General features: G+C 36.4%; 1 protein-coding gene across 1 annotated transcript in view; it reads right to left on the minus strand.

The window, feature by feature from the left end:
- Positions 1–25,479, minus strand: part of LOC103601597 (serine/threonine-protein kinase MRCK alpha-like) — a gene marked incomplete at its 3' end in the record, with an annotated part of 191,175 nt that overhangs the window by 21,478 nt on the left and 144,218 nt on the right. Inside the window, exon 6 of the mRNA XM_008586026.1 lies at positions 6,604–6,697. Within this exon, the coding sequence (XP_008584248.1) occupies positions 6,604–6,697 (94 nt within the window). The remainder of the gene's footprint in view (positions 1–6,603; positions 6,698–25,479) is intronic.

Below are 25,479 nucleotides of genomic sequence, written 5' to 3' on the forward strand. Positions count from 1 at the left end.
CTAACTGAAGATGGAAAATATTTAGAATTGAACTAAGGTAAAATGCTCTGTATCAAAATGAAAACAGAAGCACAAATAACATTAGGAATGAAAAAGGGGGCAAAACTACACAAGTAAAAGATTTTAAAACTAGGAAGAAGGCAGTCTGAACAATGTTATGCCAATAAAATTGAAAACTCAGAGAAAATGGATAATTTTCATAGAAAAGAATATAATTTACCTTAACTGACTCACAAAGAAACAGAAAATTCAATAGACCTATAAGCATTAAAAAATGAAAATTAATAGTACAAACTTTACCTGCAAAACAAACAAAATAAATCTAAAGAGAAAACCTACACCAAAGCTAAGGTGATTTAAAAATGGATTCTACCAATTATATAAGAAATAGATAACCCCTGTATTATGACCTAAACACAAATATCAAACAAGAACAATTGGTGAAAAAATTATACTCTAATCTCAGATATGATCAATCTCATGTATGAATGTCAGGTAACAATCATATACAAAATATTAGCAGAGTCAACCAGCAATTTGTTAAAATATATCAATATAACATCATGATAAAATTAAGTTTATTTAACATTGGAAAATCTGTCATTGATCAGATTGACAGATTAAAGGAAAAACACTCCAGCATCATCTCAATGGATGCAAAAAATCACTTGATTTCAACAACCTTAACAACAAACTCCTGGTAATCAGAAATAGAAGGAAATTTCTTTAATCTGATAAAGGATAAATGCCAAAAGCTAACAGCAAACCTCACACTAATTTGAAACTACAAAAACAATACCACTGAAGTTAGGAACAAAGCAAAGATTCTCCCTATCACCACACCTAATTAACACTATACTGAAGGTCATTGACTGCATGGTAGAAGGAAAAAAATAGCAATACATAAAGATTGTAAAGCAAAAAAACCCAAAGATGGTCATTATTTGTGGATTATATCATTGTCCACATACAAAATCTAGAAGAACCTATGAACTATTTAGAACTGATAAAAAATTTATCAAGATTGCTACATTCAAAATCAATTGTGGTCCTAAAGAAGAACAACAAGCTATTAAACTGCAAATTTAAACAAGTATGTTATTTTATAATAACAAAAAAATCTACATGGTGTGTAGGAAAAAACCTAACACATATAGGCAATGGATTAATAGTTAACATTATAACTTTATTAAAAAACTTTTTTATAAAAAACTAGAAAAATGGACATAGATACTACATTCATGGATAGGAAGATTACAGGTTACAGTCATAAATTTCCCCCAAAATTCATCTCTAAATTCAATGATATAAACTTGTGTTTGTGAAAGAATGTTTGGATGTATGTACATGTGTGGATATAAAGCAGTAAGATAATCCTAGCAATCACGGAAAAACAAAGAGCCAAGAAGAACCAAGACAATTTTAGAGGAAGAAAAAGAACTATAGCAGATACCTCCACCAGAAATTGACTTCTTTTAAGGTAACGTGATGAAGATGGTATGGTTTTGACTCAGATGTGAGAGCCAACAAGCAAGCTGAAACTTAATTTGGAAGGTCACGAACTTTGGAAAAAGTTCCTAGATTTGGGGCAGCTGTAATAAATAAAGACCCACACAAAATCACATAATCATAACATTTCAGAACACTGGGAATAAACAGAAAGCCCTAAAATCTTCCAGAGATGGGGGGAAAGGCTATAATAGGACTGAGGATCAGAATGGCATCAGATGTCTCAGCCAACAACAATGTAAGGTAGAAGACAATGTAATGCCTCTAAATTCTAAGAGAAAAATCATTTCAAATCCAGAATACCGGACAAATTACCAATCAAATATGAGGGTAGAAATGAAGGCATTTTCACACATGGAAAATTATGAAATATTTACTTCCTATGGAACTTTCGTCAGAAAACTACCACCTCTGGGGATATATTGGTGAAAGTTACATAGAAAACTAAGCAAAGCAAAGTGGTCTTTTACTCCACAAACAACACAAGGTTGTTGAAGAAATGTGATTAAAATAAACTGGATGGCACAGCTATGAATACCTGCATCGTCATTAAAAAAAAAATACTGAATAGAAGGTCAAGGGTTTGGGTCTCTCATTGGCCAGCCACCAAAAAAAAAAAAACTGAACAGGATTTAATGAAAGATTGTGTGATCATTATTACACTGGGAAGATATGGAGAAAGTGTATTGGTTGGGTAAGAGGAGTTAGTAAGAGACCTGAATCCTCATCTTCCACGGCAGGAAATTAATAGATAGTATCTAAAACTAAATAATCAAAAGACTGCAGCACAAATATGATAATAAGAAATATGTAAGTAAATGAAATACCAGATGAAAGAACCAAAAGATTTTTAGGTGTCTGCCTCTAGGGAAAGAGATTCGCAGGTGGGAAGAATTAGAGCAAAGGAACAGTTTTTTGGTATATATCTTCCTAAAATACGTATAGATATCACTTTGATAAAATAAAAAGAAAATTGAAATAAAACAAGGTATATATCTTCCTAAAATACGTATAGATATCACTTTGATAAAATAAAAAGAAAATTGAAAGTGTAAAAACGTTTCTTCATAATTTTTTAAATGGAGGTCCAACATGTTGTGTCCAAGAAAACTAATCTGAGATCATCAATAAATGTGTTAGAAACAAAATTTAAAACATCCTGTCGTCAAGCAAAATAAAAAAGAATGACTAGGAAGATATACCAGGCTTTGAGGAACAAACGTGGTTTTTGGCAGCTGGCCAGTATTAGGTTCCAGACACTTGACCTTGATGTTACAAGGCCTCGCTCTAACCAACTGAGTTAACCGACTAGCCTAGGAACAAATTTGATTGGGGGAAACTTCATATAGACAGAAACAGTACTCACTGCATTCTGGAAGGCACAGGGATTTAGAAGGGTGGACATGAGACTCCAGGAGAGGTGCCCCAGCTTTGATCCAAGGGGCTTATAACATGCAAGACTGGGGAATAATTAGCTCTTTCCCTGGAGTTCTTTTTCAGCGTAGCTCCCTCCTTCTCTGGAATTATGGTCTACAACTTCCAGATGCCAAAGCCTCCCTGTTTTCAATGTTTTCTCAGCTCAGCAAGACCACCATGTTGTTTCTCTCTTCTCGTGTCACAGCTGGCACTGCTCACCTCCCACTTTATGCTTCCCACATGCAGTTATCTTAGAGTGGTATAATTCCATATACTCATCTTCCATTGTTTGACTGTTGTCACATCTTTTACTTCTACATGTCATAAACCTCACAGTACAATCTTATTTTTGCTTTTAATAGTCAAATGCCTTTTATATAAATTTAAAAAGAAAGACAATATAGTCTTTTTTCTTTACCCACTCATTTATCATATTCTTTATCCTATAGATCTAAGTATCCAAATGGTATTATTTCCTTGGCATGAAGGGCATTCATTAGCATCCAGGCCTACTAGAAGATAATTCTCTCATCTTTATCTGAAAATGTCTTTATTTTACCCTCATTTTTGAAGGATATTTTTGCTTGATATAGAATTCTCAGTTTACACATTTTTCTTCCAGTACTTTAAAAATATCATTCCATGATTTCTCAAGAAAGGTCACTGGTTATTCTTACTATTTCTCCGCTGTATGTAACATGTCTTTACTTCTAGCTGCTTTCAGAGGGGCGTGGCTGAGGGCCTCAGCCCCCCACTGCCCCAGCTCGAGAGCCTGGGGCACATTGGGCAGCAGCCCAGTGGTCGTCACTGGGCTGGATGCCGACATGCGTGCGGGGCGGGAGCAGGGGGCAAGTAGTTGAGGCCTCTGCTCCTTCTAGGTCTTATAAGTGTTCTCTGCTGATATTAAACCTTTACTGGTTAATATCAGAACTTTGTCTCTGATCTATGGGTTTTTTGTTTTTTCTTTCAGTTCTGTGTGGATCATTTGCTATTCCCAGCACTTAAACTCTGCACTGGGACTAATTTGTTGTCCTTTGGTTACTTCTAAAATAGAGGAACTTCCTGTAGGAAGTAGCCCTTGAGCCCTGTGGTTGAGCTAAATTGCTGCTTTGCTGATTCTCTGGGACAGGCTTTTTGTGCAGCTCAGGATTTAATTATTGATCTTGTAAGCACTTCCAGGTCTTGTGAGGTATGGTACGCCTAGGTTGTGTGGAAACTCTGATCTGGGCCTAAGTCTTTTCAGCAAACTGCACTCCCTGCAGTTCTATATTCCTGACCAGTCTCCACTGAGTGGTCCTGTGCTGATTGGAGGGCAGATCAGCTGTCTATTCTATGCCCCAGTGTCCACCTGGAAGGCCTATCTCTCCCACCCCCTGCACTCCAAACACTTCCCATGGGACCAGCTGTTCATCGGTCCCTTGCAATGACTCACTGCCCTCTGTGTGGCTCCCTTTTTCAGTTGTCTTGGCCCCTCGCTTCTATGCGGGTCCATGGGAACCCTGTTAGTAGTCTTGCAGGCCTTGGGGCCACCAAGGCTTTCTTCTCCCTGGCTGTCTCCAAGCAACTTCACACAAAGGGCACAGCAGAGGCTTTTGCCAGCTCTTGCTCTGTGTGTTCACCAGGGCCATGCTGAAGTGGTCAGGGCTCAACATGGTCGGAGCGGTCCTTTCCTCCTCTCATTGTGGCTTCTCCCACCTTCATGAACTCCGTAGGTCTCTCCTCCTCTTCCCCTGAGCAATTGCAGCTCCAGCCTGGCAGTCGATGCTTTAAGAGTTGTAAATTGGTTGACTGGGAGATGGTGATGCTGGTTACTGTCTATTCTGCAGTCTTGATCAGAAGTTCTCCTCCCGTTTCTTTAAGTATATTTTAGATAGCTTCTTTAAGTCTTATCTGCTTAGTCCAGCTTCTGTGCCATCTAGGCTTCTACTGATTGCTTTTATTTTTTGACTCTGTAACACAATCCCTAACCCCATTTTTTTCGTCTAGTCATTTTTTTATTGAATCCTGGTCATTGTGAATAAGATGTTGCAGAGAGTATGGATTCTGTCATCTTTCTCCAACGTATAATAATTCTTGTTTAAGCACATAAAAAATACTACTGACAGATCTCCTTGAACATGTGTTGGCTTTCAGTTATACTCTGTGAATGCAGATTTATACGAAGTCTAAGATTTGTATTAAGTCCCTATATTTGGCTGGACCACTTCCAAACTCTGTGGATCTTATCAGGGCTTGGAAGTAGGCTGTTAGACAGGTTTAGAGTAGATCTTAGGTGATACAAAGGTGTTAAATGGCACACTAGCGCCAAAAAACCCAATGTCTCCTAGCACTGTTTCTCCTTTGGCACTGCTTGATCTCTAGTATTCTGCTCTGTTTTCGAATATGAGTGTCATCATCTGTTTGGCAAGTTTCATATGGTCTCATAGTGTACACATACAGCCCAACCTTCATGAGATACTTCAGGCCCTCTTTCTGTACAATTCCCTCCTCTCCAATGCCAAGCCCTTCATATTCCAGCTGCTACAGCTAACCCAACTCTGAATGACTGCTGTTCTAACTCTAGCTCTCTGCATCAGAGTCAGGAACTGTCCCAATACTGGGCAATTGTGAGATATATCTCATGAATTCATTTCTGTCAGGGATAATAGTCTTATTACTGCCTGTTGTCTACTGCCTGAAAACAGTTATCTCAAATATTGTGTCCAGTTTTATAGTTGTTTACACTGGAAAGACTAATTTGGTACCAATTATTCCTTCCATCACGGGTAGCGGCAGAGGTTTTGGGTTTTTTTTCTCAGCTGGCCAGTTAGGAGATCTGAACCCATGACCTTGGTATTACAAGCTCTGTGTTAGCTCTTCCAAGTGAGCTAACTGGCCGTCCCCATAATCCTTTTTAAAGAACTTATCTCCTTAGGTTAAATTTTCAGACATCAAATTATTGGTCAAGAGCAACATGGAATTTTCATGGCTGTTGGAATGTATTATAATAAACTGTTCTCCAAAAAAGTTGCTGCCACTTAAATTGATATATATTTCGACCTGCTATACTGCCAGAAAAATGAAGTTAAAAAAAACCAAACAGTAAAATCAAAACCAAAACCAAACAAAAAAACAGGGAATAGAATTTGGGCATATAAACTTTAAGTAAATGAAAAAATAACTGAGGGGGTTAGGGATAGCAAAAGTTAAGCAAATGGAAACATAAAACTAAATCAACCTAGAGAACATTCTGGAAAAAAGATTCATTTGTTGGACACTGTCCCTCAGGATAATTACACAATTAGGAAAGAAAGACAAAAAAATAAAAGTGAGGATAGAGTTACGTTTTCTTTTTCCACATGAGACTTACTTTCTTTATCCCTCTGGAAACTTAAAAATATCTCAAGTACAATAATAAAGTTACCAGCTAAGAAAGAAGCAAATATAGAAAAGGTATACTGTATCAATCTTAAGACCATTAATATAAGGAAGTGAAATGGCTTATTGACTTCATAAACAAGCCCTATTATGATTATGAATCAGTATGTCCAAATGCCTTTTTAGAAGGAGGCGGAGCGTAGACAAACACTGGCTGGATATGGATAGATAGTATAAATAGATGGTTTCGAAAACAGATAAAGAAGACAAATAGCAAGGGAAATGTCTGGGTAAAATAACTTAGGATTTATCTTTAATTACCGTTCCATCTTCCATCAGCTTCAGACAAGAACCAAAATCTGCTAACCGAATATGTCCATTCATATCCATCAATATATTGTCAGGTTTAATGTCTCTGAAAAAATAAATATATTAAATTTTTAGTCAGGAAACATAAATATCATCAGTTGCTTGGTAAGATAACCTTTTTTGTTGGAAAAAATCTCAACTTCTTTTAACATAAATACTAAGTAATACTAAGAACATCTATTTAACTATTTTATGGGTTCAAATTCTGGCTGTGATTCATATTAAAACATTCTTAAACACATGTAATTTCCGTATTCTCCTGGAGATAAAAAGTACTATGATAATTTTCATTCTGGTTAAATTAACCTTACCATCCTTCCTTTACATTTATACAGGTTCCAATGTGATTATGGTAGGCCTGCTTCCCGAATACAGAGAAGAATCATTAACTATTTGATACTCACAAAAAATACGACCCTCTAGTCCATGAAATTGGACAGGGAAAAATATACTTCCTAGACCCTGAACGTAACTGCAAACTGATTGTCAAGTACTGCATATCAGGACAACACAAAGTAATTGCTTCATAAAGCTAATGTTGCAGAAGAACTGAAACAACTACCTAACAGGTTATTATTTAAAGCTTTTAATATTTGTAGATGTTAAGTCAATGGCTTATAAGATATCCAAATCTAAATAATAAACTATATCATAGCAGTTTCTGCATTTGTTTTTTCATTTGAATGTAAATCTTTGCAAAATAATCATAAATAAAATGATTTTGTAAAGAAGATTCTCAGAGACCCATCAGTAAGTTTCTAATCACACTCTAAAGATTTTAATTGTGAATAACTAAGAGATTCGACCCTCTCAATTTATTTCTAGTGAAAAAAAAAAGAATCTTCCTCTTTTTTTTTTTTTAACATTACATATGTTAAAAAATTATTCTATTGCCATGTGGTTAATGAGAATATGGTGGGATCACATTCATTTAACTTGAATGATGCCATTTAAGGTCTCTATGCCTCAGTTTTCCCACCTTCTCTATAGGTATATATTAGCACAGCTTTGATTACCACAGCAATTTCTGTGAGTGTGTTGTACATCACAGGTTGGCGAATTATGGCCTGGTGCCTGATTTTGTAAATAAAGTTTTACTGGAACACAGTCACATTCATTCATTTAGTATTGTCTGTGTCTGCTTTCAGCCTACAATGGCAGAGTGGGTAGTTGTAACAGAGACCATATGGCCTGCAAAGCCTAAAAGTTTTCAACCCCTGTTGTAGATGATGGATGATTACTTATCAGAGACAGGCTAAAAACAACAACCTATATAGGAAATTGGCTTCTTAATGCTCAACAATTGAATTCTTCCTGAACCACCAGAAAAACTATAGTAAGAAAAATTTTCTGTTGTTTGGAAACATCAAAGAAGTATACTTCAGGGCTGAAGGAAGCTTAGAAACTACCTACACCATTTTTAGATGATGGGAAAAAAATGTATTTCATACTTAAGAAAATTAAGCTATATAGTTGCTGTAAATTACTGCTACTGGTATGATTTTCTCAAATTTTAAAGGAGATTAAAGAAATTACAAAGACAGGATTTAATACATCAACAATATTTTTGGCTACTTTAAAACAGTAAATATTAAAAACTAGTAAGATATATGAAGATATTTGTACTTATAATAAATACTATATATAAATAGAATAGGAAATACTAAAAATTAACAAGACATTATAGACAGTACTTAAGTATTCTATTATCATCCCTGATCTCATCCTCTCCCTCCACTACACAGAGGCAACCATCATCCTGAATTTTTACAACTATTAAACTATGTAAGGTATTTTTTTTGAATGTCTTTAAACTTTATAATTGATACTAAACTGTGTAGCCTTTTGCAACTTGGTTTTATTCAAAGATTATGTTTCTAAAACATTCACTTTGGTACATATTATTCTAGTTCATTAATTTTAATTGCTATATGGAATACTTTCATACGCAGATCAGAATTTATTTATCAATTCTCCTGGTTATGGAATTTAAATTGTTTCCAATTTTTATTCTGCTATTACACAGAAGGCTGACATGGGTGTTTTTTATGAATGTTTCCTAGTGCTCTTATGTAAATGCTCCTCTGGGCTGTGGATGCAGAAGTGGAATTGCTGAGATGAAAGATATGTCCACCTTCACTAGCATGATTACTAGTGCAGTTGGGAATCTTTTTACATTATCACTGGTCGTTTTAGGTTCCTTTTCTGTAAAAATGTCTGTTAATACCTCTGCCGTTTTCTTAGCAGCGCGTGTGTGTGTTCTGTTCAATCTTCAGGAATTTTGTTTACTTGAACTTAGTTCCTTATATGCATTACAAATCTCCATGCATACAGGCTTGTTTTTCCACTTTGTAGTGTCTTTCTTATTTGTCAAAAAGTATTTAATATTAATGTAGTCTTACAATTTATAATTTGTAATTTTTATCTAAAGAAATCTCCCTTCTCTTCTCTTCCCAGATGTCATAAGGATAGTGTCCTAGTTTTCTTCTGTAAATCTTAAAGCCTTACTTTTCATTTCAAGTCTTTAAATCTGGAATTAATTTTTCACTGTAGTGTGAGATAAAGGCCAATTATATTTCTCTCTATCCCAGCACCATTTATCAAATGACATTATTTCTTTACTGATTTCTACTACTACGCAGATCATAAATCTAATGGATTTGTTTCAAGATTCTCTATGCTATTTCACTGTATAATCTTTACAGTAAAAGGGAGCCTGTTAACAACTGCCAAGAAAATAGAAATAAACTAGAACTCTTTTAGGCAAATTGACACCTATGGTCACTCTCTCTATGCCTATACCTGCACCAAAACCACACTGTCTTATTGATAAGATAATGAGCTTCATACCAGTAGAGCATGTTTTTAAATTGCTATGACTCTTCTAGATCAATGCTAGGGCTAGCTTAATATGTTTCATAAAACATATCAAGATTTTGATGGAAATCACAATGATTTAACAGATTAATATGAAGAGAACTGACATGTTTACAATATGATTCTTCCCATCCATGTACTCTACACATCATTTGAGTCTTCCTCTATATCCTTCAACAGTATTATTTTCCAGAGAGCAACATCTTTTCTTATCTGTAATCTTGATAGTTTACAGTTTTGTTGCTATTATAAATAAGATTGTCTTAGTAGAAGCATCTCATTTTGCTCTCAGTTTAATGGGAATGCTTCTAATGTTAAACCATTAACACTAACATTTGCTTTAGACTTTTAGAAGAAACTCTATAGTAGGATAGGAGAATTACTTTCTATTGCCAGGTTGCTAAAAGTATCAGAAATGGGTATGGCATTTTATTGTCATCTTTAGTATCGTGATTTTTAAATAACTTATCTCCATTAATCTATTAACATGATTCATTACACTAATAGATTATCTGTGTTGAAACTCCCTTGAATTCTGGAATGAAACCTCCATGGCCATAGTTTTTTCTAATATGCCATATATCACTGAATCTAAAACTCCATTGACTATAAAAATTCACCATTATATTATGTCCCAGTAAAAGACAGAACACATTGACATCTATAATTTCAGCAGCCATTCATTCTGAAATGCATCTTAATTTCAGAGATATTAAATTGAAAAAAATTATTTTTCCATTGATATAAAACAATATATACACTGCTGAATTTGATTCTGTTTTTTTAAGACTTTTGCTTTATATTCAAAGGTGATATTGTTCCATATAACATTGTTTTCTTGTACTATCCTTGTCAGTTTTTGTTGTCAAGGTTTTACTATCGTCATAAAGCAATACAAACAGCTTCTCAAATTTTCTAAGTTTCTAAAGCAATTTGTATAGGATACAATTATTGCTATCTTGAAAGTAAAATAGACTCATCTATAGATCCATACTGAGTTATAATGACTCAAAACTGGGGAAAACTCAAATGATCAATAGCCAAGCAGATAAACTGTCAGATATTTATGCAATAGAACACTATGCAGCAATAAAAAAAATCTATTGATATATAATCAAATTGGATGAATCCCAAAAACATTATGTGGATCAAAAGATGTCAGACATGGGCCGGCCCGGTGGCACACTGGAGAGTGCGCCGCTTGGGAGCGCGGCGGCGCTCCCACCGAGGGTTCGGATCCCATGTGGAGACCGGTTCCCGCTCACTGGCTGAGCGCGGTGCGGGTGCAACACCGAGGGTTGCGATCCCGTTGCCGGTCCCCAGCACAGGCGCGACACCAAGGGTTGCGATCCCGTTACCGGTCAGTAAAAAAGACAAAAAGGAAAAAAAAAATGTCAGACACAAAAGAATACACAACGTATAATTCCATTTATAAGTTCCAGTGGGAGTAAAATTAAGCCATGGTGGTAGAAACCACAACCACCAGTACCGAGAGGACTAAAAAATATTAACTAAAAGGGAGCACAAGGAGACTTTCCAGGGTGCCAGAAATATTATTGATTAGGATGGTGGTTACACAGGTGTATACTGTCAAAACTCATCACAAACACATTTAGCACCTGTACATTTTATATTTACTTCAATTTTCAAAATACAGGAGGGAAAAAGGTAAGTACTACCTTTAAAAATGTGATATTGGGGGCCGAGCCCGTGGCGCACTAGCTCTGGGAGCACAGCGACGCTCTCACCGCGGGTTTGGATCCTATATAGGAATGGCCGGTGAGCTCACTGGCTGAGCGCGGTGCGGGCGACACCAAGCCAAGGGTTGCGATCCCCTTACCAGTCACGAAAAAGACACACACAAAAAAAATATATGATATTGGAGCCTTGTAGAGGGGGGATCTTTTCATTATCAATTCAGTTTCTTTACACATTCTTAGTTTACTGAGATAATTTATATTTCTTCTAGAGTAAACAATAGTGGTTTATATGTTTCTCAATATATATATTTCATCTACATTTTTGAATTTATTGAAATGCAGTTCATAGTACTGTTATGATTTTATACATCTATATTTGTAGTTCCATTCCTAATACTATTTCTTTGTATCTTTTCTCCTTTGTTCTTGATAAAAATAACACCTACTGCTTACTTAGTACTTTCTATTTCCCACACAGTGTTCTGATACTTTAAGGGCATTACTTATATCATATTCACAACACTATAAGGCAGGTACAGTTATTTCCCACCATTTACAGATGAGGAAGCTAAGCCACACAGAGTTAATGCTCAAGGGTACACAGTAACTGACAGAGTCAGGATTCAAACCTAGGCAGTCTGGCTCCAGGTTCCATACTCTTTACTGTGATTAATGCGCTTTTGGGTCTTTTAGTGATTATTTCAAAATAATAATTTTTGGCTTACTGATTCTCTCCTTATTTCTATACTTAACTGATTTTAACTTATTTTCATCCTTTTCCTTCTCTGTAATTCAGGTTTACTTTGCTGTTCTTTTCTAGCTTCCTGAGTTGGAGCTTTAACTCACTTTTATTTAACGTTTCCTTTTTTAATATTTTCATTTAAAATTAGAGATTTTCATTTACCACAGCAGTTACTGTAGCTACATCCCACAAGTTCTGATATACAGGACCTTTATTTTCTCTTCATTTTAAATTTTATAAGTTCCACTGTGATCTTTCCTCTAACCCATGATTTACAAAGAATGCATTTTAAGTTTTCAAAATATAGATTTTTTTAGCTGTATTTTGATTAAATTCTATTGTTTAATCGTTTGAATGGATAACACATTTTATTGTTCAAAACTTAAAAAAAAAAAAATCAAAAGGCGTACACTGAAAAAGTTCCCTCTCACACACATCCCCCTTCCACCCATCCTATGCTACCAAATATAATTATTGTAATTGGTTTGTTATCTATCCTTTCAGAGTTTTCTTCATGTATACAAAAAAAGCCTCATCATTCTTGTTTATAGATATGTAGTATTCTATTGTATGTGACATAATTTAGTCTGCTGTTGATGAACATTTGAGTTTTCTTCAATCTTTTCCTATTATAAATAATACTAATATGTAGTAAACCTGATCCTACATATTCAGTGAACCTAGTGAAACGCTATGAAAAGTTATAATGAAGACTATACACACAGGCGCAGTGAGTGAGCACATCACAAAGGTGTGTTACTGGGCATATTATCTCCCCTCTAGATTGTAACAGCTATGAAAGCAAGTGTCGTATCTAGTTTCCCATTAAATCCCTAGTGCCTAGTACAGTAGTACCCTGAATAGAGTAGATGCTAAACGAATAAATTCATCAGTTCTAAAATGCACACATTCCTGCATTTAAACATGTCTGAAATTGGAAAGCATCTTACAACCAGTGACAACTTAAAATTATAATAAACAGCATTGCTTTTTCTTACAGTACTTAATAGCATGTTCAAAAATCAAATGCTTCTTAAATTTTATAAAAGAGAGTGAAATTTACTGAATGAAACAATTCTTATGTTTAGTGTTATCATACTATACTATCACTGTATATGCAAAATTTCCTTAACAAGTCCCCTACTGCGGAACATTTCTGTTATTCCCAGCTTTTCAGTACTGAAGAAAAACACTATGAACACCCCACATCCCTATGTATAAATCCGTTGTCACATATCAGATTATTTTCTTATGATAAATTCATAAATATAGAATTTGGATGAAATGATAGATATTTCTGAAAGCTTTTGAGAAAATTTTCTAATTTCCAGGAGAAAGAAATATTTTACTTAGTAAACAGTGAAGAAAAGAGCTCAGTTTCTCGCATCTGTGACAATGCTAGGTCGTATCGTTCACTTTAATCTTTTAAGTCTGATACTTTAAAAACATTCTTACTGGGATTTCTTTGATTACTTGTGAAGTTAAATATTTTTTATGTAGTTATTAGGCACTTAAGTTTCTTCTTTTATGAACTGTCTGTTCATGTTCTTTGTTAATTATTCTACTTTTTATGTATTAAAATTTTCAACTGTTTGTCGTGTGTGGTAAAAATATTAAGGCACTTTTCAATTACAACTTCTGTAATAAATCATTCTTCTATTTCTAGATATGTACTATTTTCCTCTATTACTTCCTTATTTTCCTCTTCACAGGGAGAAACAATTTATAGAATAAAGGGTAGACAAACCAGAATATTTTGATATAAAACTCTAATATAAATAGCTTTATATAAAAACATAAGCTCCTTCATGAGATGAAGGGTATAATTCCTTTGATGTATGTATCAACTGTTTGTCTGCAGCCTGAGACTTCAGGTCTACTTCCTGAGTTTCGTGCATTAATTTCTTTTTAAAAGAACAGCTACAAAACTCTTATCAGAGAGAATGTAGTGGTTTCCTACGTAATATAAGTTCTAACCTCAGACCACTAGGCTGTTTGACAAGACAGTAGAAATAAGGGGGAAAAAAATCAAGGTTGCTGATTTTTTTAGCACTTAGAAGCACCACTAAACTTCCTCAGCTCTAAGAGCAAAGCAAGCAGCTTAGAAGGAAACATGTAGTAAATATAAGAAAAACAGCAAGGATTATCATGTCATGACCTGAACATATTATTACTGTTTTTCATTCAGTCTATTAAAAAGAACCATAAAGACGCCCTAACTAAATTTAAAAAAAACAAATCAGACCATGGAAACCAGATTCTAGTTTCAAAAACTCTCAAAATCTCAATAAATCAATCAAATGAAAAGGATCCAAAACTACTCTAATCACTTCACATTTTCTCCCAAATCAATAAATAATTTTATATTACGCTATATATTACCAGCTGAGAGGAACATGGGTTTTCGGAAGTTCAAATTTTAGGATCCCATAAGTATGCTGTGAGTAGAGTGAGGAATTAGAAGAGAATGTTACAGATGACGGAGGAAAACATTCAACAGGCATTAATTAAACATTTACGGCATGTATAAAACCAAACTGACTGCAATACTAGACACTACGAGAGTATATAAAAGTACAAAACAGAAATCATTGTTCTCTTTCCCTCATCTCCACCCTAAAAATCTTCATGGAATTTCAGATGTTTATCTCTACTTTCTCCAGAAGTCACAGTAAAATGACAATACAAGAATTAAAAGGTAGAAACCCAAAACTAAATGTGAGAAAATATAATAGAAGCTGAAAGGTGTTAACACAATTTTAGAAGATGGAAAATAAATTTATGATAAATAATGCAGAGCAAAGACAGGTAGAACTATACCTGCCTGCAAGGCTGGGAGAATGGAACTAAATTGACTTGATACATGATGTGATGTATCTAAATACTTGGAAAGTGATTGTTAGGCATTTGGTACATGAGGAAGGAAAACAATACGCATATTGACAAACAAATGAAAAAAATTAGAGGCTATTAGGCATTAAAAAGAAAGGAAACAATTATACTACACTTCTTGGCTCGGCAATAAACAATACTTACAAAGTCTCAAAAACACTGAGTTAACTACTGAGAACTGTTGTGATAAAACAGTGATAAAATCATAGAGAGAGAATACAGGAGGGAAAAGTAGAAGGACAGACAGAAATAGCTAAATCCTCAACTAGCCCAGCAGGCAGTTAATAAAAGTCCTTACAGACTGTCTAAAATGTATAAATCTAGAATTACCTAGAAATAGATGTTAGGACATTAGAGATATGGGGTTAAATAACAGAAAAAAATAGCTTAAAGGAACTGAATGTGGCTGCGGGAGCAGGTAAGAGGTATGGAGGAAAGACTACTTTCCAATACAACCTTTCGGATACGAGCTGAGTTTTATTTTTTACTATATGAAGTATTGTTTGATTAAAATTAACTAAAAATCACTAGTGACATCATCAAGATGGTGGAATAGATAGTCCCCAGTGTCACTCTCCCCCACAATCAACCAATTTACAACTATTAAAGAGCAAAAGATTGTCAACTTGGGATGGCTGGCGCTCGGGGGAAGAGGGGAAAAGACCCGTGGAGACCGTGAGGGTGGGAGAAGCCACAGCGAGTGGAAGAAGAAACCACGCCAACCTTTTCGAGCCTCTGCTGCATCAGGGCCAGCCCTGTGAGAGGAGGAAAGAAGCTGCAGCACATGGAGCAGCAAAATCCACAGCTGAGCCCTTTGCAAGAAGTTTCCTGGAGTCTCAGAGAAGAGGGCCTCAGCGTGCACCACACCAGCCCTCAGGCCAGTGAACCACTGACAGGGCTCCCGTGAAGCCACCCAGGAGCAAGGAGCTGCAGCCAACCACAGGAACCACCCAGAGGCCAGTGGGCCATCACAAGGGACCCACGTACAACCCACCCCACAGGAAGTGTCTGCAGGGCAGGAGGGAGGCTGGCCCACCAGGAGAACAGCGAGGTGCAGAGTGGGCAGCTGATCTGCCCTCCAGTTGGCACAGGCCCACTCATTGGAGATGGGTCAAGGAGAAAGAACTGCAGGGGCCACAGTCTGCCATAAAGACTCAGTCCTGGGCCAGAATGCCCACACAGCCCAGGTGTATCTAAAGCCACAAGACCTGGAAGTGAGCAAAAGGCCAACAACTAGAATCCAGTCAGCAAAAAAAAGCCTTCAGCAACTGAGCGTAACCACAGAGCTCAAGTGCTGGTCCCTACAAGAAGTTCCCCAAATTTGGAATGAACCAAAACCACAGACCAGAGACAAAGCTCTAATATTAACCAGTAAACATCTAACACCAGTAAAACATAGAAGAGGCAGCAATCTCCTCAAACAGCCAGGCATCAACATAAAGATACAAAAACCAAGAAAGAATAGAGAAATTTGACACTAACAAAGGAAGTAAATGAAGCACCAGCAATGGACCCAGAGGAAATGTCTGACGGAGAATTCAGAATAACTCTCTTAGGGATGTTCAGGGAGTCACAAGAAAATACAATGATACCTGAATGATAAAATTTTTAATTAACTAAAAACCAAAAATACATGTGTTTAATAATATCTAAGTCATTTAATCAAAGAATATAAAAATTTTTAAATAAGCCACTATGATCATCTGTATTCAGCTATACTTTTTAGTCAAAATAATTAATTAGTATCAAAATCATAGATGAACACCGTAATGTTATGATGATTATAATAATTGGTCTCTGTTGGTCCAACTGGGAAATACAATTACATGTTTAATGTAATATGTCGCCTACTGACCCATCCCACCCACATCCTCACTCATTTTACTCCACAGCTGAAAAAGAAGTCTCTCTGCTTGTAAAATGGCCAGTGTTTGGGCAGATGGAAACTCTCCTAACCTTCTGGATTAATGAAACCTCAGGAGGATGAGCTATTTCCCCTAATCATCTGTTGCATGTGAAAACATTAGGTTTCATTTTTGTTTTCGGGGTGGGGTGAGAGAAAGTATAACGCTGATATGAAGTAAAATTTAAAGGATTCACTGAGTGGAGAAAAAGATGACTTTTCCATCTAGCTAGTGCTACATATGACCTAAATTTCCATGCACAAGGAAGGCCTTAAACTTATATAAGTTCATGCACTTTATCACCTCAAGCAAACATGCCCCTTTCTCCTTTTTCAAACAAAGACTACAGCTTGACCTTTGGTGGTTTCCTTGTTCTTTCAGAATTGTCTATCAATTTCATTTAAATCTAATTTTACAGTGGCCAAAAGAAAAATGTTTGGGGAGAAGGGATACAAAGTATGACTTAAACAGGGCGTAACCCATACAAGGATAGCCCTAGATCTTTTGGCACGCTAGGTGTTTTGAAGGGTGGGCAAAGTGAGGAGAGGCCACAGATTCACACGCCCACAAGTGTTGGGGCGGGGGTGGGGCACAGGCAGTCTGTATGCATCTGCTGACCAACATTCATCATCTGAGTAAAGAATGTTTTAATTACCTCATAAGAATGCTCTCACTAGTAATATAACAGGCATGGATATTTCAAACTTGAACGGGGGTGCTGTCAAGGTAGGGGTAGAAGGAGGAGCTCTCACATCTAAACTGAGTAGAAAGAAGGTTGTTCTTACTGAACTGTCAGTGCCCTCAAAGCCAAAAGATTCCTTTGTCACCTAGGAGAGACAGGATCAAAGAAAAGTAGGTTGACTAACATCTACCTAATCTTTCTACAAATAATTTCTCTCTACAAATAATTTGATCATTGAGCTAAGGTTTTGGCATCTTAAAATGCTACATAAGAAGAAAAACCAGAGGCCTCCTAGAAAACATTTTACATTCAGCAGGTATTTGACAAAACCTTTTTAAATAATTACAGTCATAAGTATAAAGCTATCTATAATTATTACATCTACTCCAAGAAAATGCAAGTCCTTATCCTTACATTACCACTGAGTTGCATTAGATTTTAAAATGAATTTGAGTGTTTAAGAGAAGTTGTCCAAAAACGTTTTGACTTTCCCTTTCCAACGCATTATGCAGGAAATTCTTTAAGACAACTGATGATCTTTTTACTGCCAAATCCAGTAGAATCTTTTCCGTATGAATTCTATAATGACTTCTCTATGACACCAGACACTGCTAATTATCTCAATGATACCACTTTCTCCTCTATTTGTTCTCCCAACTAAGACCAATTCTTCTCAGTTTCCTTTCCTGTCACCTTTTTCCAAAAGCATTATTCTCACTCTCCTAATTTGTTCTTTCCTAAAGTGCAATTTTCTGCTCTTTTTTGTTCCTTGGTAACTGTCTCCTTGGAGATGCCTGTCTTTTCCTAGATTTTGGGTTAGCTGGCTGCCCTGTGACCTCAAATCTGATGGGTTAAGAAAAATCATAACTTCTTTGCACTATTTGTTTTAGTAGTTGCTCTAGGGGTTACAGTATATATCCTTATTTGTCACAGTCCAATAATTTTGAACTACTTCACAAAAAAAATGTTCCAACTGTGTGTATCCCTGTCTATCCCTCCATCCTTTATGCTACAGTTGTTACACATATTACCATCTACATTCATCATAAACCCCAAAAGGCAATATTATAATTTTTGCTTGAGCAGTCATAAGTTTTGTGAAGAAATTAATAAGAAAAAAGCAAAAATTTATAGCCTAGTATTTATCTACATATTTACAATTTTCACTGTCTTGCATTCCTTTCTGCAGATCCAAGTTTCCACCTGGTATCTTTTCCAGGCAGCCAGAAAATTTTCCTTTAACGTCTGTTGTAGTGCAGGTCTGCTGGTAACAAATTCTTTTGTTTTTCTTTTACCTAAAAATGTCTTTATTTCACTTTTATTCTGGAAGGACAGAAGGACATTTACACTGGATAAAGAATTCTTGGTTGACAGTCTCTTCTAGCTTCCATATTTTTCAATAAGAACTCATATCTTCAGGAAACTGCAGTTCCCCTATACGTAATATGTCATTTTTTCCTTGATGCTTCCAAACCTTGTCGTCTTTGCTTTCAATAATTTCACTATAGTCAACCTTGACATGGCCTTTTTCGTATTCATCTCAAACATATAAATTTATATCTTTCATCAAACTTGGCGGTTTGGAGCAGTTATTTGTTCAGATGAATTCAATTACCATAACAGGATTTCCCACCTTCAACAGTCACAATGGGGATTAAGTTTTGGGGGGACGTTCAACCCAAGCCACGTGCCCTCACTGAAAAGGCCTCACCCTCTCTAAGTGTGTGTTCCCATCAGGTTTGACAGCCTCCTGTTCATTCTCTAGCACCTTTAGAATTCTGGTTTTTGTGTTATGCTCAGATTTTTAGTTGTTTTCTGTGAGAGTCTTAGTCTAGACGGATCTCACTCAGTCACTGCCCCTCCATGTATATCTAAACCACCATTACTTTGAGTTTTCTAAAAGATGCAGCCAACCCTGTGTCTAACTAAGGCACACCCTGGACATTTAAGTTTCATGGTTGTGACGGGCTGTATTTTTCAAAAATCACCTCAATAAAATCTCTCATTGCACATTCTCACCTATAATCGTGCCAATCCCCCATCAAGAGAGACTGTTCCTTCTGTTTGAACCTAGACAGAATGCCTCAATCCATACAGTACGGTGGAGTTAAGGCTACATGGCTTCCAAGGCTAGGTCATAAAAGTTCCATGCAATTGAGCCTTGATATTTTGGGACACCTGCTCTTGGAACCTAGTCATCATGTTGTTAAGAAATTCAAGCAGCCCATGGAGGTCCATGTGTGAAGAACAAAGACCCCAGGCCCGTAGCCTTGGCTGAACTCCCAGCTGATAGGCAGCACTAACAGGCCTGCTATATGAGTGAGCCACCTTGATAGGGCATTTTCCTACCCAGGTGAGCCACAACACTCATGCTGCATAGCAAAGAGACAATTAGTCCCTGCCTAGTCCTGCCCAAATGCAGATTCATGAAGAAGAAAGGGACTGTTGTTTACCTTAGCCACCACATTTCAGGGTACATGGTAGATAGAGGTATGCTGCCTTCTCTTTCTGAAGGCCTCGGCCCCAGATGTCAGCAGACAGCTCCCAACTGCCAGCTCCTTCAGAGTTGCAGAGCGCCTCTTCACAAAAAGGACTGCCTTTCTTAGAGCAGCCCATATGCTTCGAATGACTGATGTAGAAATACAAAGACCAGGCCATTTCAACTAAACTAGCAACAACTGACTAAAATGGCCATAGACTCTCCAGAGGAGAGTAGGACTGGCTGAGGCTTTGGCTGCAGTGCAATCTGACTTCACCCTCCACCCAATCCTGCTTTCTCCAACTCCCACAAGTGTTAATGCCTTGTAAATACCCTGCATGACACATTCTGTTTCAGTGCCTGCTTCTGGAAAACACAACTGTGTTACACAGCAATTGATAAGTGGAACAATAGGCCAGCAAATGCCATTTCCTGATACAATAAGTAAATGACATCTGGCATTCGGAACCACTCTGAGTCAGTGACATCTTGCAAATAAGATGGCAGCCAGCCAACCAGATACCAAGTATTGTTAATAAAGGGAGTGAAAGGAAAGTTCAGGCAAAACATTAGTTCCACCCTTGACAATCCATGAAAACTGAGAAAGAGACAGGAATGTTTAGAAGAGATAAAATCTCTACACTATGACTGTAGAACCTTATTAAAGTTTTTCCCTAATTTCAACATAAATCACACCATTTATCAGTAGAGTTTCTATAATCAGTAATTTTCCTTATCCTTAAGTGAAAGCAAATACATTTGGCTTAAAAGGGACAGCATTATTTTAAAACCATAAATAAAAATTAGTATTTATAATGATACATATTTTTATTTTAACAGTTAAGAATAAAAAAGCATTCCAAAACAGTGACCTTATTGAAAGGGCAATATTATGTAGGTGATTTTTACTTTTTTACTTTACTGGAACATCAGTACCAAAAGTGTAATTATTACAAATATTATTCCTATAATAGTGAAATGTGGATATAACAACATTAGTTAACCTATAAAGCAGTAGTGTGCTATTGTCGCTGAACATCAAAATCAACTAGAGAGGTTATTTAATTATTGTACCGAGGCCCCAAACCAGACACCATGAATCGGAACACTACATAGTTACTGGCCATTGTGAACCACTAATTTAAGACATGTATTTCTATATTCCATCATATAAATATCTCCCATTTGGTTCCTTCTTATTGTTAGGGGAATTCAAACTGTGTAATTATGGAAATAAACATTCAAATCTAGCAAATCCAACTCTAGAGTGCAGTGGGAGGCAAGATACAGTAAAGAGACTGTGGAAAACAGAAGAGAAGAGCAGGGAGTCGAGGGGTGATAAAATGAAGATTAAACCACTTCCAGCTGCCACAGAAAGAAAAAGGCCTATCATGAGTGAGATAAAATAACACAATTGGGGGAAAATGGGGGAAGAGTACATGAACTTTCTGTACGACCTTTGCAATTTCCTGTGAATCTACAATTATTTCAAAAGAAAAAAATTTTTAAACCAAAACATCATCTAATTTATACATTTATGAATTTATAAAATTATTTTATATTCCTCATTATCTTAGTATGTATTAACATATCTTTATGTTTACTGTGTAAAACTGCAGAACAGTCAACAGTACCTGATTTCAGAAACAATCATTGGGAACTGTAGTGTGTTTTGTAAGAAACCCTAAAAGAAAAAGAATTTTCATAGCAGGTAGAATAGTCCTGGAAAGCTTCTCATGGCCTAGCACCCTGAATAAATGTTTATGCTTAGTAATCATCTGATTGATCTTCTTCTAAAGTTTCTATTAATTATTTAGGTCAACTAACAACTGAAAATGTGCTATGTAGCACAAATCGTGCTTAGTGCTTGGATTACCAAATATATGTGGGAGATTATCCAAGGTATTTCTACTGCTTAAATTGAATAATGATAAACTTTTCCCCACTCCACAGGTGGAAAAATGAGTAATATTTATCAACTTAAAAATACCATATAATTATTTATGTAAGATATGCAAATGATTAGGCATAAATAGTTCAATAGGTTTTCTTTTTAATAAATATGAGGCTTGATATTACAATTTTATATTGCATATGTACAATAAAGTCACATTTATTGATAATATACTTGTTTTTACTTCACATAATGGAATAAGATATATCAAAATTTCATGGTGTTTCACAAAGTCCATTTCACATCTACTAGACAGAACTCTGCTTTGGTGTTAGGTACCATGAAGCTGCAGTAAGACCAACCAAAGTAAAAATCAGCATTTTGTCTTTGATGATGAAATCAGCCACCAACTTTTAAAACAACAGCTGCTTAAATTTTAAACTCGGAGAGATGGTACCACATATCAATATGAAATTACTTTAAAACATACTTATGTATGGTCATGTTATGCAGGCACTCCCGTCTTAACTCAAATATACTTGTTCAAAAATTTATACATGTAACATTGTATATTGACAAAATAAAAATTTAACGAAAAAAAAAAAAGCAATACTAACAAAACATTAAAAAAAAAATTTATACATGTATTTACTCACTTGACTTTTTAAAATAAATCTAATATCATATTGCAAAAATCAAAAATTTATACATGTAACATTGTATATTGACAAAATAAAAATTTAACGAAAAAAAAAAAAAAGCAATACTAACAAAACATTAAAAAAAAAAATTTATACATGTATTTACTCACTTGACTTTTTAAAATAAATCTAATATCATATTGCAAAAAGTCAACACAACTCTAATAGTTCAAGCAGACAAATTTAATCATTAGCAATAGTCATAATTTTTCAGTTCAGCAAATAAAAACAAGTAATTGCTGCAAACAGAAAAGGTGCTAAAAATGAAAACGAGATGAAAGAAATTCAAAAGGATATGGATACTATTACTAAAAGCCTAGTGTACCTATATTTTACCATGCAAGTAAATCTCAAGGCAAAAGAAAAAGCATTATTAGTGATTAAAAAAAGAATCTCTGGGCCGGCCCGGTGGCACACTGGAGAGTGCGCCACTTGGGAGTGTGGCGGCGCTCCCGAGGGTTCTGATCCCATGTGGAGACCGGTTCCCACTCACTGGCTGAGCGTGGTGCGGGCGCAACACCGAGGTTTGCGATCCCGTTGCAGGTCAGTAAAAAAAAAAGACAAAAAGGAAAAAAAAAAAAACAATTTCTGAATTATGACTAAAGGAAAATTTTACCTGTAATATAAAACAAGAATAAACTTTTACACTCCACTTTTCTGGGGTATCTGGGGAAGAAAGGGTATGGGAGGATGCTGGTATGATGATACAGTTCTTCTCCACCACATTTCAACTTTCTTCTTTTCTCCCCACATCATCTCAACTTTCTATTTTCCTACCTGATTCAGTGGCCCCAAGATCAGGGCTGCAAGTGCAGGTTCTGGAAACTTCAACAATGCCTTCAAACCTTAATGTCAGAATTCCTAAGGGCCTAATGGGGTGAGTTGTGCCTTTATTCCACCTGGCAAAATGTGGGCTGACAGGGAATCTTGCTGTATTGCCTAGTGCTTGAGATGGCCCACTATTTCTGTACCTATGTAACCCTAGCCTGTATGAAGGGGAGTGTACTGAGGTGACGCACTCACTAGTATTGCTCCTGGCAATCTACACCAGCACAGTGGTTGAACCTAACATCCCTTCCAAAGGTGGAACGGGCAAAAATAAATAACAAATGGAAAGAAGGAGGCATAAATGCTAAGGGTAAAGAAATGAATAAATGGGTGATGCAATGAGGTAAATCCAATATCCCTTTGATACCTTAAGAGCAGAGCAGAGCAAGAGACCATATGGCTGCTTCGATAAATTACACCAGATGCGTGAAAGGGTAAAGCCATGTGCTGCAGAGACCTCTTCTGCTTTTGGAACTTCGCATGGTCAAATGGAAGCCTACAGACCTGAGTGGCATTGCTCTGGGAGACAATTTAGTCACATGATGAGATAATGGACTGGATAGCTAATGACTTAGTGGGACTCCAGTAATGTGTCAGCATCTTTTGACTCTTGTTTTTCAGGTTACTGCCTGCTGTAGATTGAATGCCCTCCTCAAACTCATTGAAGCTTAATCCCCACTGTAACTGTTGAGGGTGGAAAATCCTATTATGGTAATTGAAAGGTGGGGCCTTGAAGCGGTAATTAGATTGTGAGGACCATACCCTAGTAAATGTATTAATAAGTTGATGGTTTAATGGCAGTCGTGGGCATAGTTCTGAGGGCTTTAGAAGGACAGCATGTGAGAGTCTCCCTCTCTCTCTCTCTGCTCTGCCACCCGCCATGTGAGACGCCTGTGCCACTGTCACCAGGCCTTCATCAGGTGTGTTCCCTGGACTTTGGACTTCCCAGCCTCCAAAACTGTAAGCAATAAGTTTTGTTTTCTTACGAATTACCCAGTTCCAGGTATTTTGTGATAAGCAACAGAAACGGACTAATATACTGCCATACTGTGATATGCTGTTACACTGGCCTTGCTGGTAATATTCAACCATTTTATGTAAACCAGTCTAATGATAATACAAGGGCACTTCAAAAAGTTCATGGTAAGATTCTTATTTTCTTTTGATTCTACTTTTACATGAACTTTTTAAAAGTATCCTTGTACTGATATTGACAATCAAACATTTCGGGAGACTCAGTTAAAGCCTCCCCAGGAACTAACAAAATGATCACCCTGAAGAAGAGGTAGATTTAGCTAATCATCAAGTAATCTCTAGGCTAAACAGTTCTGCACAAGTTTACTATATGGCACAAACAGTGGTAGATAAAAGGAAGAAACAAGTAATTAAATTAGTACAAAAATATGAAAATGTAGGGCCGGCCCGTGGCTCACTCGGTAGAGTGCGGTGCTGATAACACCAAGGCCCCAGGTTCGGATCCCACATAGGGATGGCCGGTTCGCTCACTGGGTGAGCGTGTGGTGCTGACCACACCAAGACAAGGGTTAAGATCCCCTTACCGGTCATCTTTTAAGAAAAAAAAATATATATATGAAAATGTATATAATGGGTTTATAAGATGGATTTTAAATCTATCCCTGCCCTGCTTTGGCTCCTCTAAATGACAGATATACTCACACTGATACTATTACTGTGTCTGTCATATGAACACTATACTAAGTGTAGATGCCCAAATATGATCATTTTAGAGAGCGTTGGCTAAAAAAGACCAGGGGGTAGTCTGTGTAGTGAAGAACTAATTTTACCCAAAAAGAGGTCTGGCCTTTATACTCAACTAGTGGGAGGTGATCTCTAGGCTCTTGGAATACCGTGGCTGACAGGAGTGTCTTTGTTTGGCTATCAGACAATCTAACAATGTAATTTATGAAGGATGTAATTTATAAATTACGTCATGGGCCATGATGTCTACATTTTGCCTCTGGAAGGGACTGGAGACTAAAGCTATCAGCCCAACTTCTGGGAAGACCTGGAGACTAAGGACAGTCACACAGGCAGTAAGTGATTGAGCCCCCTAAAAAACTCCAGTAACCAAAGGTTCAGAAGGCCTTCCGTGATTATGCACTGTCATA

The sequence above is a fragment of the Galeopterus variegatus genome, unplaced genomic scaffold, assembly GCF_000696425.1.
Source record: "Galeopterus variegatus unplaced genomic scaffold, G_variegatus-3.0.2 Scaffold3805, whole genome shotgun sequence".
In the NCBI taxonomy this organism is placed as follows: domain Eukaryota; kingdom Metazoa; phylum Chordata; class Mammalia; order Dermoptera; family Cynocephalidae; genus Galeopterus; species Galeopterus variegatus.